Source organism: Crocuta crocuta, unplaced genomic scaffold, assembly GCF_008692635.1.
Source record: "Crocuta crocuta isolate KB4526 unplaced genomic scaffold, BGI_CrCroc_1.0 scaffold229, whole genome shotgun sequence".
Taxonomy (NCBI): domain Eukaryota; kingdom Metazoa; phylum Chordata; class Mammalia; order Carnivora; family Hyaenidae; genus Crocuta; species Crocuta crocuta.
The window spans coordinates 2,416,610-2,429,011 of record NW_027536464.1 but is presented as its reverse complement, the minus strand read 5'-3'; the positions used below and the strand labels follow the sequence as shown (position 1 = coordinate 2,429,011).

General features: G+C 47.6%; 1 protein-coding gene across 7 annotated transcripts in view; it reads right to left on the bottom strand.

The window, feature by feature from the left end:
- Window positions 1–11,126, bottom strand: part of SMARCAL1 (SNF2 related chromatin remodeling annealing helicase 1) — a 57,659-nt gene extending 46,533 nt beyond the window's left edge. For 4 of the 7 annotated variants that reach the window (XM_077748592.1, XM_077748598.1, XM_077748597.1 and 1 more), the window contains exons 1-6: window positions 11,055–11,126; window positions 9,760–9,796; window positions 8,445–9,334; window positions 7,656–7,706; window positions 3,239–3,472; window positions 1,061–1,111 (exon numbers count right to left, since the gene is read on the bottom strand). In XM_077748592.1, coding sequence (XP_077604718.1) covers window positions 1,061–1,111; window positions 3,239–3,472; window positions 7,656–7,706; window positions 8,445–9,276 — 1,168 coding nt within the window. In that variant the 5' untranslated portion in view covers window positions 9,277–9,334; window positions 9,760–9,796; window positions 11,055–11,126. Of the gene's footprint in view, window positions 1–1,060; window positions 1,112–3,238; window positions 3,473–7,655; window positions 7,707–8,444; window positions 9,335–9,759; window positions 9,797–9,896; window positions 9,973–10,921; window positions 10,961–11,001 lie in introns of those variants that run through there. The other 3 variants (XM_077748593.1, XM_077748595.1, XM_077748594.1) reach the window with 3 other exon arrangements.
- Window positions 11,127–12,402: the final 1,276 nt, after the last annotated feature.

The window sequence follows — 12,402 nt, the reverse complement described above, 5'->3', positions numbered from 1 at the left end:
CCCGTCATAAGTCACACTTAACCTTGGGCCTGCTGCAAGTCCTTCCACAAGGAATCAGAAACACTTCTATTTAATTTCTGTCAGTAGGATAGAAACAGTGAAGAGCCCTTTTTTCACTGAAAGGGCAGAGGGGACCCAGAATGTTGGATTATCTACCCAGTGTCACCTAGTAAGTCACCTGAGGAGGAGATGGAGGAAAGAAACCCAGCTTCTCCCTCTTGCTGAAAGCCCTGGCTTGGGGGGCAAGATGCCCAATGACTCAGAGCTCCCCACTGGCTCATGTCTCTCCTGGCCTGACTGCGACCAACACCGGCTCAGAGGCCCACCAACTCCTCAGGGGGCCAAGCAGGAGGAACCTAAGTGGCGCCTGCCACACGCCCACTGCAGGAGTGTGCAGCTTGGAAGATGGGTGACAGACGGGCGTTCTGGGACAGGCTGGGCTATGCCTGTGCCCCCTTTCTCAGGCACAGTAGAATTTACTGCCCCACCCATGCAGAGCCCGGAGAAGAAAAATGGTAAGCCCCAACTGGGTTCTCTCTCTTATACGGACACCTGCACACATATCCCTTCCTTTAGTCAGTCTTCAAGGACTTATTAAGTGCTATGCGCCCAGGCCTGTTACCAAGTCCATAGCCACCTAGACCCTCCGACCTTCAATGATCATCTGGTTCTCCTAGTAAACCAAGAGCCTTTCTTAGAGGAAATCTACAGTGGCCTCCATCTATGCTAAGCAAACCCAACTCCAGTCTGATCGCCAAAGTCCGCACCTAACACTTCTATGAGGGGTGGGAAGTTGCACGGGCCTCAGGACCTTGACTGCTTGGCTGCATCAGATGGAAATGGAGGCCCTGCATTTGCCTGGGCTACCATAAAGCCACCATCTCAGCAGACGGGGTGTGGCCACCTGGGCCCATCTTCACTTTCACACATCCTGGGTACAAGCAGATGAAGTTACCATAGGCAGGGGGTGGGGATGCTCTTTAAAAATACGTTCAATTTAAGGCAGATAATTAAAGCATAACAACAGCATGATATGAAACAAGCAAGGAAGGCATCTCACTTAGTTTATTGTGCTCTTCCAGGAGAAAGTTCCACTTCCTGGTCTTGGCATCTGCAATGACAAGAAACACACAACGTGACAGCCTGCCCTCCTGCTACGTTATGACACTTCCTCGTTCAATCCCTGGTTTCACAAATCTCCAGAAAGCCAGGATGACGTGGCTGGTCCTGTGCCCGGCACTGGGGACACAGGGATTGAGAACACCTGCCTTGGCGGCTCTCACAGAACTCAGGAGGGAAAGACAAACTGATGTGGCAACAATACTGTGTTGTTAAGGGGGAGACAGAGACTCCTATGGGGACATGGGGCTGGGGCTGGCCTGGCAGGTCAGAGAGGCCCTGAATCTCCAAAATGGGGATGACAATGGTAGCTCACACTTAACCAGGGCTTACTCTAAGCCCGGCACGGAACCAAGAGATTCCCATGCTCCTTACAACCCACTAAGCTGGGTATCAGGCTGAGAGTGGTCAGGGGGCCTACGTTCAAATCCCAGTTCTTCTGCTTCCTAGCTGTGTGACCTTGGGCAAATCATGTAACTCCTCTGGGCCTCAGTTCCCGCACCTGAGAACTGAGGACACTACAGCGCCTGAGTAACAGGGTTCCCAGGAGGATGACATGAGATTTAAGCCTTGAATGCTTACGAAACTGTGCCTGGCAAACAATAAGCACTCAAAAGAAAGTGAGCAACTATAAATCATTAGTATTGTCGCTATCAGCGTGACGCCATCTGTTGCAGTAGAGCGCAGCCCACTCCACACACCGTACTAACCAAGAAGGGTGAGCATCCCACTACCCAATGCCACCTAAGTTCTTAGAGAGGCTTCCCTACTGAGCTACCTTATGCAAAAACCGTGGTGCTTCAACTAGATAAATGCCTCTGGACAGCAAACATGCACTCTTCTCTGGAGGACCACCAAGAAAGCAAGGCGGTTAGGGAACAAGCCGCATACACATAGTAAGTAGGCTTCTGAAAAAAAAGCAAGGAGGCCCCCTGTGTAATCTGACAGATCAAAGGCAGACAGGCTACTCCCGCGGTGAGAACAGTACAGGACACTTCCTGACAACAGCTTGACGCTGACAGCGGCAGAACAGCAAATGGGAAAGTCTGTGAATAGTAGTTATGGCAAAACAAATAAACAAACAAAAAATCCAATCATGGTTTCTAGATGTCTGAGTGTGCGCAGGACTGAATGCCAGTATTTTAGCTGTTCACATTTCCAGAATAGCAGACCATATCTGTTTGGTGTGTGATTTCAAAGGCCACACTTTGTGGAATACACACAAGCCTTCTGTACCGGCCTCTTAAGGGTGGGCTACACCACACTGAAGTCGAAAACCCAAGGGAGCCTGGGAGGTAAAGAACCCTGGCCCTTGTGTGAGTGACTCGTCTCATGACTCAGGCCAGGCCCCGGCACAGCTCACCCAAATCCTGGAACTCGGCAGGCTGCCCTTGTGAGTTAAAACTCAATCCATCCAAGGAAGAAAACAGTAATAGCAGGCATCGCCCTTCTCCTGAAGGAGCCCCCAACCCTGATGAAAGCTCACTGTGCAGGTGATTCTATAGAGGCTTCCTCCATAACACTGCCTGAACATGAGGTCTCAAAGGCATGCGGGTTCAAGGGTTTGCTTTCTACTCACCTAAGGAAAAGACTCAAACCATTTCAAGGATGGGAAATATCGATCCCAAGCAGCTACATAAAAGCCCAAGCTGAGAATGAAACCCGGCAGTTCAGAATTCTAACACTAACTTCTGCCCCTTATTCTCATGGGGCACCTTCTGAAGAGCCTCACAAAAAATAAAGCACAGGTGCTTCGCTTTGGCCAGCAGTTTTCGATTCTGGCTGATGATTACACTTTTACAAACACCAATGCCCAGGCCCCACCTCGCAACAATTAAATCAGTGTCTCTCGGTGGGAATTGGGCCTCAGTGTTTACTCTGGGAGCCAGGCCTGGCAATCTGTTTCACCAAGCCCTCCAGGTGGCTTGGGTGCACGTTCAAGTGGGACAACCACTGACTCAGTCTACCCAAGGGTATTTATTTTTATGGCATATGCCTGTTTTTCAAGCTCTCCTAGGGACAGAAATCATTTCTGACTATTCAGACAGAGAAAAATAACCTGCTCTGAGACCACGGACCATTGTGTATCCTAAGAATCAGATGGAAGCCAAGTACTTGCCGTAACTTTTGGAATCCATCTGCTTAAACAGTGCAATCAAAGGTTCAGAGTAGCTGATGTCTGCCTCGAAGCGGGCCCGGGAGATGAGCGTGCATTGCCCTTTGACAAAGGCAAGGGAGGGAGCTGGGGGCAGGCGGGTCTGGGCCACACCACCAGCGGAGGGGGACTCCATGCTGTCCTCAGTCTCTTCCAGAGGCTGCAGGGTGACGGAGGGGAGGCGCTGGGCTGCTTCCACTGTGGAAGAAAAGGACATATGTGACAACGTGGATGACTTTCACTGGGCCCTGTGGTGCTCAGGCAGGCAAAGGAGGAGGGCAAGGGTGGGAGGAAAGCAAAGCATGGTTAGATTAGGAAGGCCTGAAAGCATGCTTTCCCTGGGGCATTGGGAATTCCAGGATTACTGAATGTGACTTCTGCTCCTTAAGTGTTCCAATTAAACAATGCACAACTCAGAAATGAACAGGGGGAGGAGGGATCTCAACAAGATGTGTGAACTTATTTAGGAATTTCTGAGGCTGTGTTACAGAAGCCACTGAGGTCAACACCCAGAAGTCACCCCCTTCACCCAGTCCCCAGGTCACTGCTCTGCTACTGCTTGAAAGACCAGAGAAAGAAACACAGAACCATCAGTCCAAAAATGCAGTTTCGAGCCTTATTTTATCTGTTACAGATGCATTTTATAGATTAACAGATTGGACTATATAAAACTAAACTGTCAAAAAAAACCCAAACGGAATTACAAGGCAAAACTACCAAATAAAGATTTTTGCAAGAAATGTGAGCAGAGCTTGCTAACAAACTCAAAAGAGGGGAGAGATGACTAACATCTGGAGAAATGTTCGAGTTCACATATAATCAGAGAAATAAAAACCCATTTTTATTCATCAAATTTGCAAGATTAAAAAAACCAAAAAAACACGGGCACCTGGGTAGCTCAGAAAGTTGAGCATCTGACTCTTGATTTCAGCTCAGATCATGATCTCCCATTTTGTGGGTTCAAGCCCCGCAGCTGGCTCTGCACTGTTCAGGATTCTCTCTCTGTCTTTCTCAAAATGAATAAATGTAAAAAAACAAATAACCAGATATCTGCCTTGCTAGTTGGGAATAAAACCTTTTGGAAAACAATACGGCATTATCTAACAAGAGTTCTGAGCACTGATCATCATGCTTCCACTTCCAGGAATCTATCCAAGCTGACAACTGAAAACACAGACATTAACAGATAAAGGTATTGCTTACAGCTTAAACACTGGAAAAACCCAGAGCAGATACAAATGAAATAAAAGGGAAATGATTTAAGCAACTTGTGACAAATTTTGCCATGGAATGTTATGTAGCCATTAATTGTTTTTACTAAGAAATTTTGGAAAAGACAAAGATACAAAAAAACAGTATTAAGTTTAACTGTATGAAACCATTTTCTAAGAGGTCACAGTGGTCTAACGGACACCTGTCTCTTCCTGGCTCAGAATTAGTGGTTAACGTTCACCATTAATATAAAAATACTTCTGCTGGAACGCTAAGTAAAAAAAGACAAAATTGTATTACAAATATAAAGGGCATATGTTTTAACACATAGATAAAAGGCTGGAAGGAACAGAATCAGATGTTAATAGCGGTTAATTGAGTAGGGGGACTATGGAGGAATAATTGTTCTTCTCTGCACGATGATATACTTTCTATACGATGCAGGATGCGGTAGGGGTTATAAAGGCAAAACCCACAGGTGCGCCTAAAGCAAGTTGGCAGCAGGACTGATAGTCTTTACACGTGACACTGATAAAAAGTGTATGCTATTATGAAGACACGTCAGAAACCTATCTGAAATATAAAGAGCAAGGACAGATGGTGGCTGCCCTTGTGCTGAGCACAGCCTCACACAGAGCTGTTGAGTCACCATGCTGTATACCCGAAACTAACTTAACATTGTGTGTCGACTGTACTTCAACAAAGAGAAAAAAGAGCAATGATAAATACACAAGTTCACTGTCACTGCACGAGTGTTCAAGGCAGACAGCAGGTCAATCGTGCAAAACACTGGTAAGGAGGCAGAGGAGCAAAGTTATTCATAATCAGTAAAATTCATCTAAAAGCAATATGGAGAATTTTGTGCCCAATAATCAGTTTCTTTTTTTTTAATGTTTTTTATTTATTTCTAGGAGAGAGAGAGAGAGAGAGACAGCGTGAGCAGGGGAGGGTCAGAGAGAGAGGGAGTCACAGACTGAAACAGGCTCCAGGCTCTGAGCTGGCAGTCAAGCACAGAGCCCGACGCGGGGCTCGAACCCACGAACCGCGAGATCATGACCTAAGCGAAAGTCGGACGCTTAACCAACTAAGCCACCCAGGCGCCCCCATCAGTTTCTTTTTTAAGCTTAGTTATTTATTTTGAGAGAGAGCGAGAGAGCGAGCAGGACAGGGGCACAGAGAGAGAATCTGGAGCAGGTTCCTCACTATCAGTACAGAGCCCGATGTGGGGCCCAAACCCACGAACTGCGAGATCATGATCTGAGCTGAAGCCAGATGCTCAATCAGCTGGGCCACCCAGGTGCCACTCAATAACCAGTTTTTTAAAAAAGATGTGGGGCATTACAAGAAGCAACCATATCACACAGAAAACCGAAATGAATTTGCAAAAGCAGAAGTCATCCAAGTCACCATGCATTGTGGGCACAGCAGTGAAAAAACAACAACAAAAAAACCCAGCCGAACTCACTGGTCTAAACTGAGCAAAAAATGAGAAAACCAGCTGTTGAAACCTGCAATCTTAACCCAGAGTACTGGCTCTCCCCCTCCCAACACCTAACACATGGATTAATATAACAGTAAAAGTCAGTCCTCCCCCCAAAACGTCACCAGTAGCTACCAAAGGGATACCACCTGAAGTCATACATTTAAAGAGACACAGGAAATTCTGCAGGGGGCAGTCTCATCACCTCTCCCACCCAGAAACTACTGGTGGCTCCAGGCAATTCTACTGCATGCTCCCAACCTGCAGAGAAGTGACCTCAACCTGCCTCACCTTTCCCTATTTGAGCTGGGTGGGAAAAGAGGGGGCATAGGAAAGGCTGAGGAAAGAGAGTAGGAAAATGGGAGACCAGAACGCCCAGGGTTAACATGCTGGCAGAGACATAGGCTCCAGGCACCAAAGTGACGAAACCCTTGGTGTTAAGAGTCAGTACAATCTGAGAAGACAGAGCAGGGCACCTGGGGGCTCTGACGACCGGTCACACCTGGCTAGCGGTGCCCGCTGGGGCCTGTGCTCTCTGCTTAACCAGCATGCGGTGCTGTGAGGATGGACGCCACCTCTCGGGGTAGCAACCCCGCTGCCTGTCCTGGCTGGAGCCAGTGCTCTGGCGGCCACACGCGCTCTGAAGTCACACTGTGTGGGTCTGAATCCCAGCTGTGCGGCTCATTGGCTGTGTGACCGTACTTTAGTTCCTTATCCTCTCTGGGTCTCTGTTTTCCCAGACATCTGTAGAATGGCTGTTACGAGAAACAGAAGACTTGGCGTAAACAGGCATACCTTGTTTGACTGCTCCTTGCTTTACCGTACCTTGCAAATACCGTTTTTAGAAGTTGAAGGTTTGTGGCGACCCTGCATTGAGCAAAGCTGTCGGCGCCATTTTTCCAACAGCCATCTGCTCACTCCCTCTTGGTCATGTTTTGGGAATTCTTGCTGTATCTCAAACTTTTTCATTATTATTATATTTGTCATAGGGATTTGTGGTCAGTGATTACAACTTGCTGAAAGCTCAGGTGATAACTACCATTTTTTAGCCATAAAGTATTTTTTTAAAGTTTATTTTGATAGAGAGCGAGAGAGAGCGCGAGCGCACAAGCCAAGGAAGAGAGGGAGGGAGCGAGAGAATCCCTCACAGACTCCACACTGCCAGCGCAGAGCCCGACATGGGACTCGATCTCACTAACTGTGACATTATGACTTGAGCCAAAATCAAGAGTCAGACGCTCAACTGACAGAGCCACCCAGGTGCCCCAGCAAGAAAGTATTTTTTAACTAAGCTTTTTACATGTTTTCAGACACACCACTACATACTTAACAGGCTACAGCATGGTGCAAACGTAACTTTTACGTGCACTAGGAAACCAAAAGTTCACCTCAGTCACTGCATTGTGATATCTGCTTTACTGTAGTGGTCTTGAGCCAAACCTGCAAAGCCTCGGAGGTATGCCTGTGTAGGAAACTTAGAACAACCTGGCACATAGCAGCTCCTTTAAATGCTAGCTTTTGTTAAAATGGGGACCTGCACCGAAGACTGGTTCTTAGCAAGAAGGCAGAAGAGTACTGCGGGAGTGTCCTAAATGCTACGTAAACCATGAGCGGGACCACGTCTGAGGCTCCGGGAGCTGTTGAGTACCAGTCTCTCCCTGCATGCTGGGCAATGACACGCCTACTCACTCAGTGCCCTGTAGTCGGTCATGCTGAAGTTCCACGTCTTGGTGGCAGGATCTGAAAGGAAACAGAAGGAGGCTGATGACTGTCGTTACAAGTTGTACCCAGACATTCAGTAAAAGCTGGCTTCAGGAATGAATGAGTGTTGAGTTCAAATCAGGTGAGGAAGGGCCCCCAGCGATGTACAAAATCCCTGTGGAGAACCACAGGCAAACACAAGCGAGGACAGTGTTCCTACTCTCTGGAGAGGAACTCAGGTCAGGACCTGGGACGTTATGGTCTCACCGAAGAGGGAGAAGGTCAGAGGTGGGACTAGAATCCAAGTTCTCCGAGGCCCAGAAGGGTCAGGCAGAGCACGGAGAGGAGCATGCTCTCTGAGCTGCTGTAAGCCCAGCCACATCCTGGCTCTGCCCTTCCAGAAGAACCAAGGGCAGCATGTTACTTCGCCCTACTAAGCCGGTTCTATTGCCTTTAAAATGGAAATAACATTTACCTAGCCCAAAAAATTGTTGTTAGAAGTGCTACAGCACAAATAAAGCACCCGGCAGGGGACCTGACCTCTCAGGGAATATTCATCCATTCTCCATACGGCCCTGTGGCAGCCCCCAAGTTTGGCAGCTGTTTGGAGGAATGTCTATTACAAAAGGAAACATGAGCAAAAACAATAATTTTTAACAACTGGACGGACAGAATGTGCCAATGCGCTCTCTTCATATTTATGAGAACCTGTCAGATTGAAAGAGACTCTAAAATTAGAAGAAAAACATTGGAAGAACAAGACCAAAGACTCATTACCGTATCTTCTACTGGGCAGACTCTTGAAGACTGCAATGAGCTGTGCATTGTACCCGATCTTCACCTGGAAGCGCTCCCCATTCCTTATGCACGTTCCCTTCTGCATGCTTGCTGCTTTGTGGAGCGAGGCCCCTGGTATCTGTGGTGGAATACTTCCTTCCATCCCGGGTGTCACGCTCCCTGAACCACAGTGGCTGTCAGATATGTTCTGCCCTGAGGTGGAGGGCCTCACTGCCTTGGCGTCCAATCCAGGGTCCTCATGTGGTTGTCCAAAGGAAGAAGCTGGTGTCTTCTGGAAACCCTTTGCTTTGGCCAAAGGCTCATGAGTTATGTTAGCAAAGGGTGGGGATTTGGTCTTGTGTGAAGCCTGAGGATGAGCCTGACCTAACCGATAACACAGCAGCTGTTGGGTGCGGACCTCTGGAGGACTTTGTGCCAACGGAGGAGAGACCGTGGTGGCAGTCATTTGAGTCGGTGGGCCATGGCTCAGGCAGGCTGTGGGTGCATCTTCTTGCATCTTCCCGCTCCCCTTTGCCTGCTGTGGCGTGCCTAGATGAAAATGGTGGGGATTAGGGGGTCTTTGGTCACTGGTGGATGAACTGCTGAGATTCTGTTGCTTTAAAAGGACACCATGGCTCCCTGGCTTAGGAGGCTCCCTGGGAAGGCTGGGGGGCGGGCCCTGCTTCCACCCAGAAGAGTTGGTGGCAATGGAGGAGCCAGAACCCGCGCTCTGATGCTGTTCCGCTAATAATTTCTCAGCTCTACGGGCCAGGGCCTTTTGTCGATTCTCTTCGATTTTTTTCCTCTGCTGCTCTGTGAGAGGCAAGGACATTTTAACAGGGAAATGCTTATGCAGGGACGTCACTCCTCAATCAGAAACTTGGCAGAAGCTGAGGAAGCAAAAACAATATTGAAATAAATACCACATATATTTATTTGCCATGCTCCTACCTTGATTTTCACAAGCTTTTGTCCCAGGAAATACACAAGGAACACAATCAAGGGATATGTTAAAGTTTCTTTTATAATTAAACACACACACACACACACACAAACACACACAGGGGGAATAGGGAGCATACACTAACACAAAGACACTGACAAAAAAGCAAAAAAGCAAGGTGAGATCGAATCCAAAGGTAATTTTGCTGCAATATTTTTCTCCCTCTCATCGCCACCTCCCCCCACAGCCAATGTGAGGTATCAGATTCCCAAGGAAGTTATGCAGTGCAACCTAGATCTATCAGATGAGAAGGGTGACAGTTCAAACCAGAGGTGATCATGGGTTAGACTGACAGACAAAGCAGCCACATACCATGGTGTGACACCTGCTAACATAGCCTGTGGCCAACCTGGAAGAAACAAAGAAGGAAAGTAGCATTAGCCTCACATAGACTGCACACTAAATTCATCCCTCAAATTCAATCCTGTCATCATTTCTGGCAAACCAACCTGGAGGAGGCCAGGTGAAAGCCACAAATCAGTCGGCCCTAGTGCCTGCCGTGCAAAGTGCATCACCGTAGTGCAACCACGACTCTTTTGGAAAAATCAGCAAAAAAAAAAAAAAAGTAATGCACGCTCATTGTGCAAATTCAGATGCTACAAAAAGATGTACAGAAAAGAGTAAAATTAGTCTGTAATCTCACCACCCATCAATAAGCACTGTTAGCGGTTTAGAGTAGTTTAGAGTGATTTTTTAAAATTTCCATCCACAGATGCATGCCACATCTTCAAGAGAAACATGTGTTACAAAAAAGGATCATTACATAGTTTGGTATCCTGATTTTTTTTTCAATTTATTTACTTGGACTTTTTCTATGAACAATACAACCTTTTACAATATTCTAGAACCAAGGAGCTGGACACCCACTTCTCTGGCTTGGTTCTGACTAGACTTCCATCCGTGAATGTTCGCAATGATGACATGGGGATGGAGTCCAGCAGCACCGTTCGGCCTCTGAGAGGGTTTAAAGCTTTCCTTGCTGCTGAGACTCCCTTTGGACCGAGCTCTGCAACACATGGGGTTTCCATGGTGCCCCCCTGAGACCTTTCACCTCCTCTAGTCACCAGCAGCTACGAAGGATATGGCAAAGGCTTTGTCCCCAGGTCAGGGGTGAAACCTTCAGGCTTCCTGGGTAACACCTCCTAACTTTCCAACCAGGGCTCTCCTGCACCCCCAAGTTATCCAGGCCCAAGGCCGGGTGCGCAGACTGCGGGAGGCAAGGCCAGAGTATGAAGAAATCCCACTAATCAGCCCTCAAATCCAGAAGCCATCCCCACCCACCCACACCAACAGCCCGCTGCCTCTCGGCTGCGACCCCCTGCTCCACCCCATTCTGCGGGCGCGCCTTCCGCCCCGCTGGGCAATAACAGCGCCACGCCCCACTCCCACCCCTATTATCTACACTTGGATCCACCCTTCCCCGTGGCCCCACTCCCTCTCCCAAGCTGGCATTTGGTCTCGCCCGCCTTCTCACCCATAGGCACTGGACGCGAGCCACGTTTGAGGCCTCCCTGAACCCAGGGGCTTCTCCAGACCCCTCCCGAGCTAGATTACCCTTTCTGGTGATCGGTTAAAAGCGGGTATTCCAGCACCGCCAGCTTGCCCACCTTATTGCCGCGCTTGGGCCTGGAGGGGGAGGGGGAGTCCAGTCTCGGCGAACTTCGCTTCCCAGCGGGCAACGCGGCCGCAGTTACGCTTCACAAAGTGAGAGTGATGAGCCCGGTGATTGGACTGGTGCAGCAAGGTCTTCCGGGACCTGTAGTTTGAGCCATGAGCCTGGCGGGAATTAGATGACACGCAACGACGTGGGCGGGGCGGAACTGGAGTAGTGCAGCCTGGGAATTGTAGTCCTCCGTTCCCACAAAGGTTTAGCCAAATTACCAGGTCTTGAAGTTTCCAAAACTGGAAGTTTCCAAAACTAGAGTCTCGCGGTCTCAGTTGTCTCCAGGGGCATCCCAGACAGCGGATTAATTTGGTAGCTCTTAATAAAAAGTATCCCCTGGAGCGTCCATTCTAGGTATCGATAACCTCGCAATTTAAGCCCCCCTTCTTTGTCCAAACTTCTACCTGACTTTCACGAACTAAGGAGAGTTGGCGTCGTGGTCATCATCATTGTCTTCACCGGTGGTTGTGCTGGCCATTTAATGTGAGTTATCTTATTTAATCTTTACGATAACCTTTTGGAACATATGTTATTCGTATCCCTATTCTTTAGATGGGGAAACTGAGGCAGCTATTTGCTTTTTCAAGGCTTTGTTAGGCTATTTGTGATTCTGATTCCGAAGTTCCTGTTCTTCAGGGAAATTTTCTAAACTGACACTATCAGAGTCAGTTTACCCCATTTCTGAGCATCAGTACCCCTTTCCTTACACAGTCCACTCAGTTATTACACATTGGTGGTAAATATAATATTTCTTTATCAGTGTACACAAAGATTTCTATTCTGTTTTCAAACATGGTTCACTTAAAACCAAAGAGGTAGATCTCTACTTAAGGACTTGAAAAAATGGCCAAGATATAATGTTAAGAAAAGCAAAGCACAGCAATGTGTATAGATTGATCCATTAAAAAAGGAAGAAGGAAAGAAAAAAGCCTTACCGATAAATGCATGTAAACTCATTAAAAAAGGTCTGGAAAGGAAACCCAAAAACTCACCAAACTGCTCAGGACCAGAGCAGGATGGGACACACTCTTCTTTTTAATCTATATGTTTTTCTGAATTATTTGGATTTTCTTATAATACTATAGAATTGTGTGACTTTTGAAACACAAAGTCACTTTTGAAACATGTAAATCATTTTAACTGACAAAGACATTGGCTTGTCTTAGCCAACTTCAGAGACATTTAGGACTAGAAAGCATGCAAATCTCACTCTACCTCTTTTATGACCACGCAAACACAGCGACTGTGCCTCCATTTTCTCAACTGCAGAGTTAAGGTGGAAAACAATACCA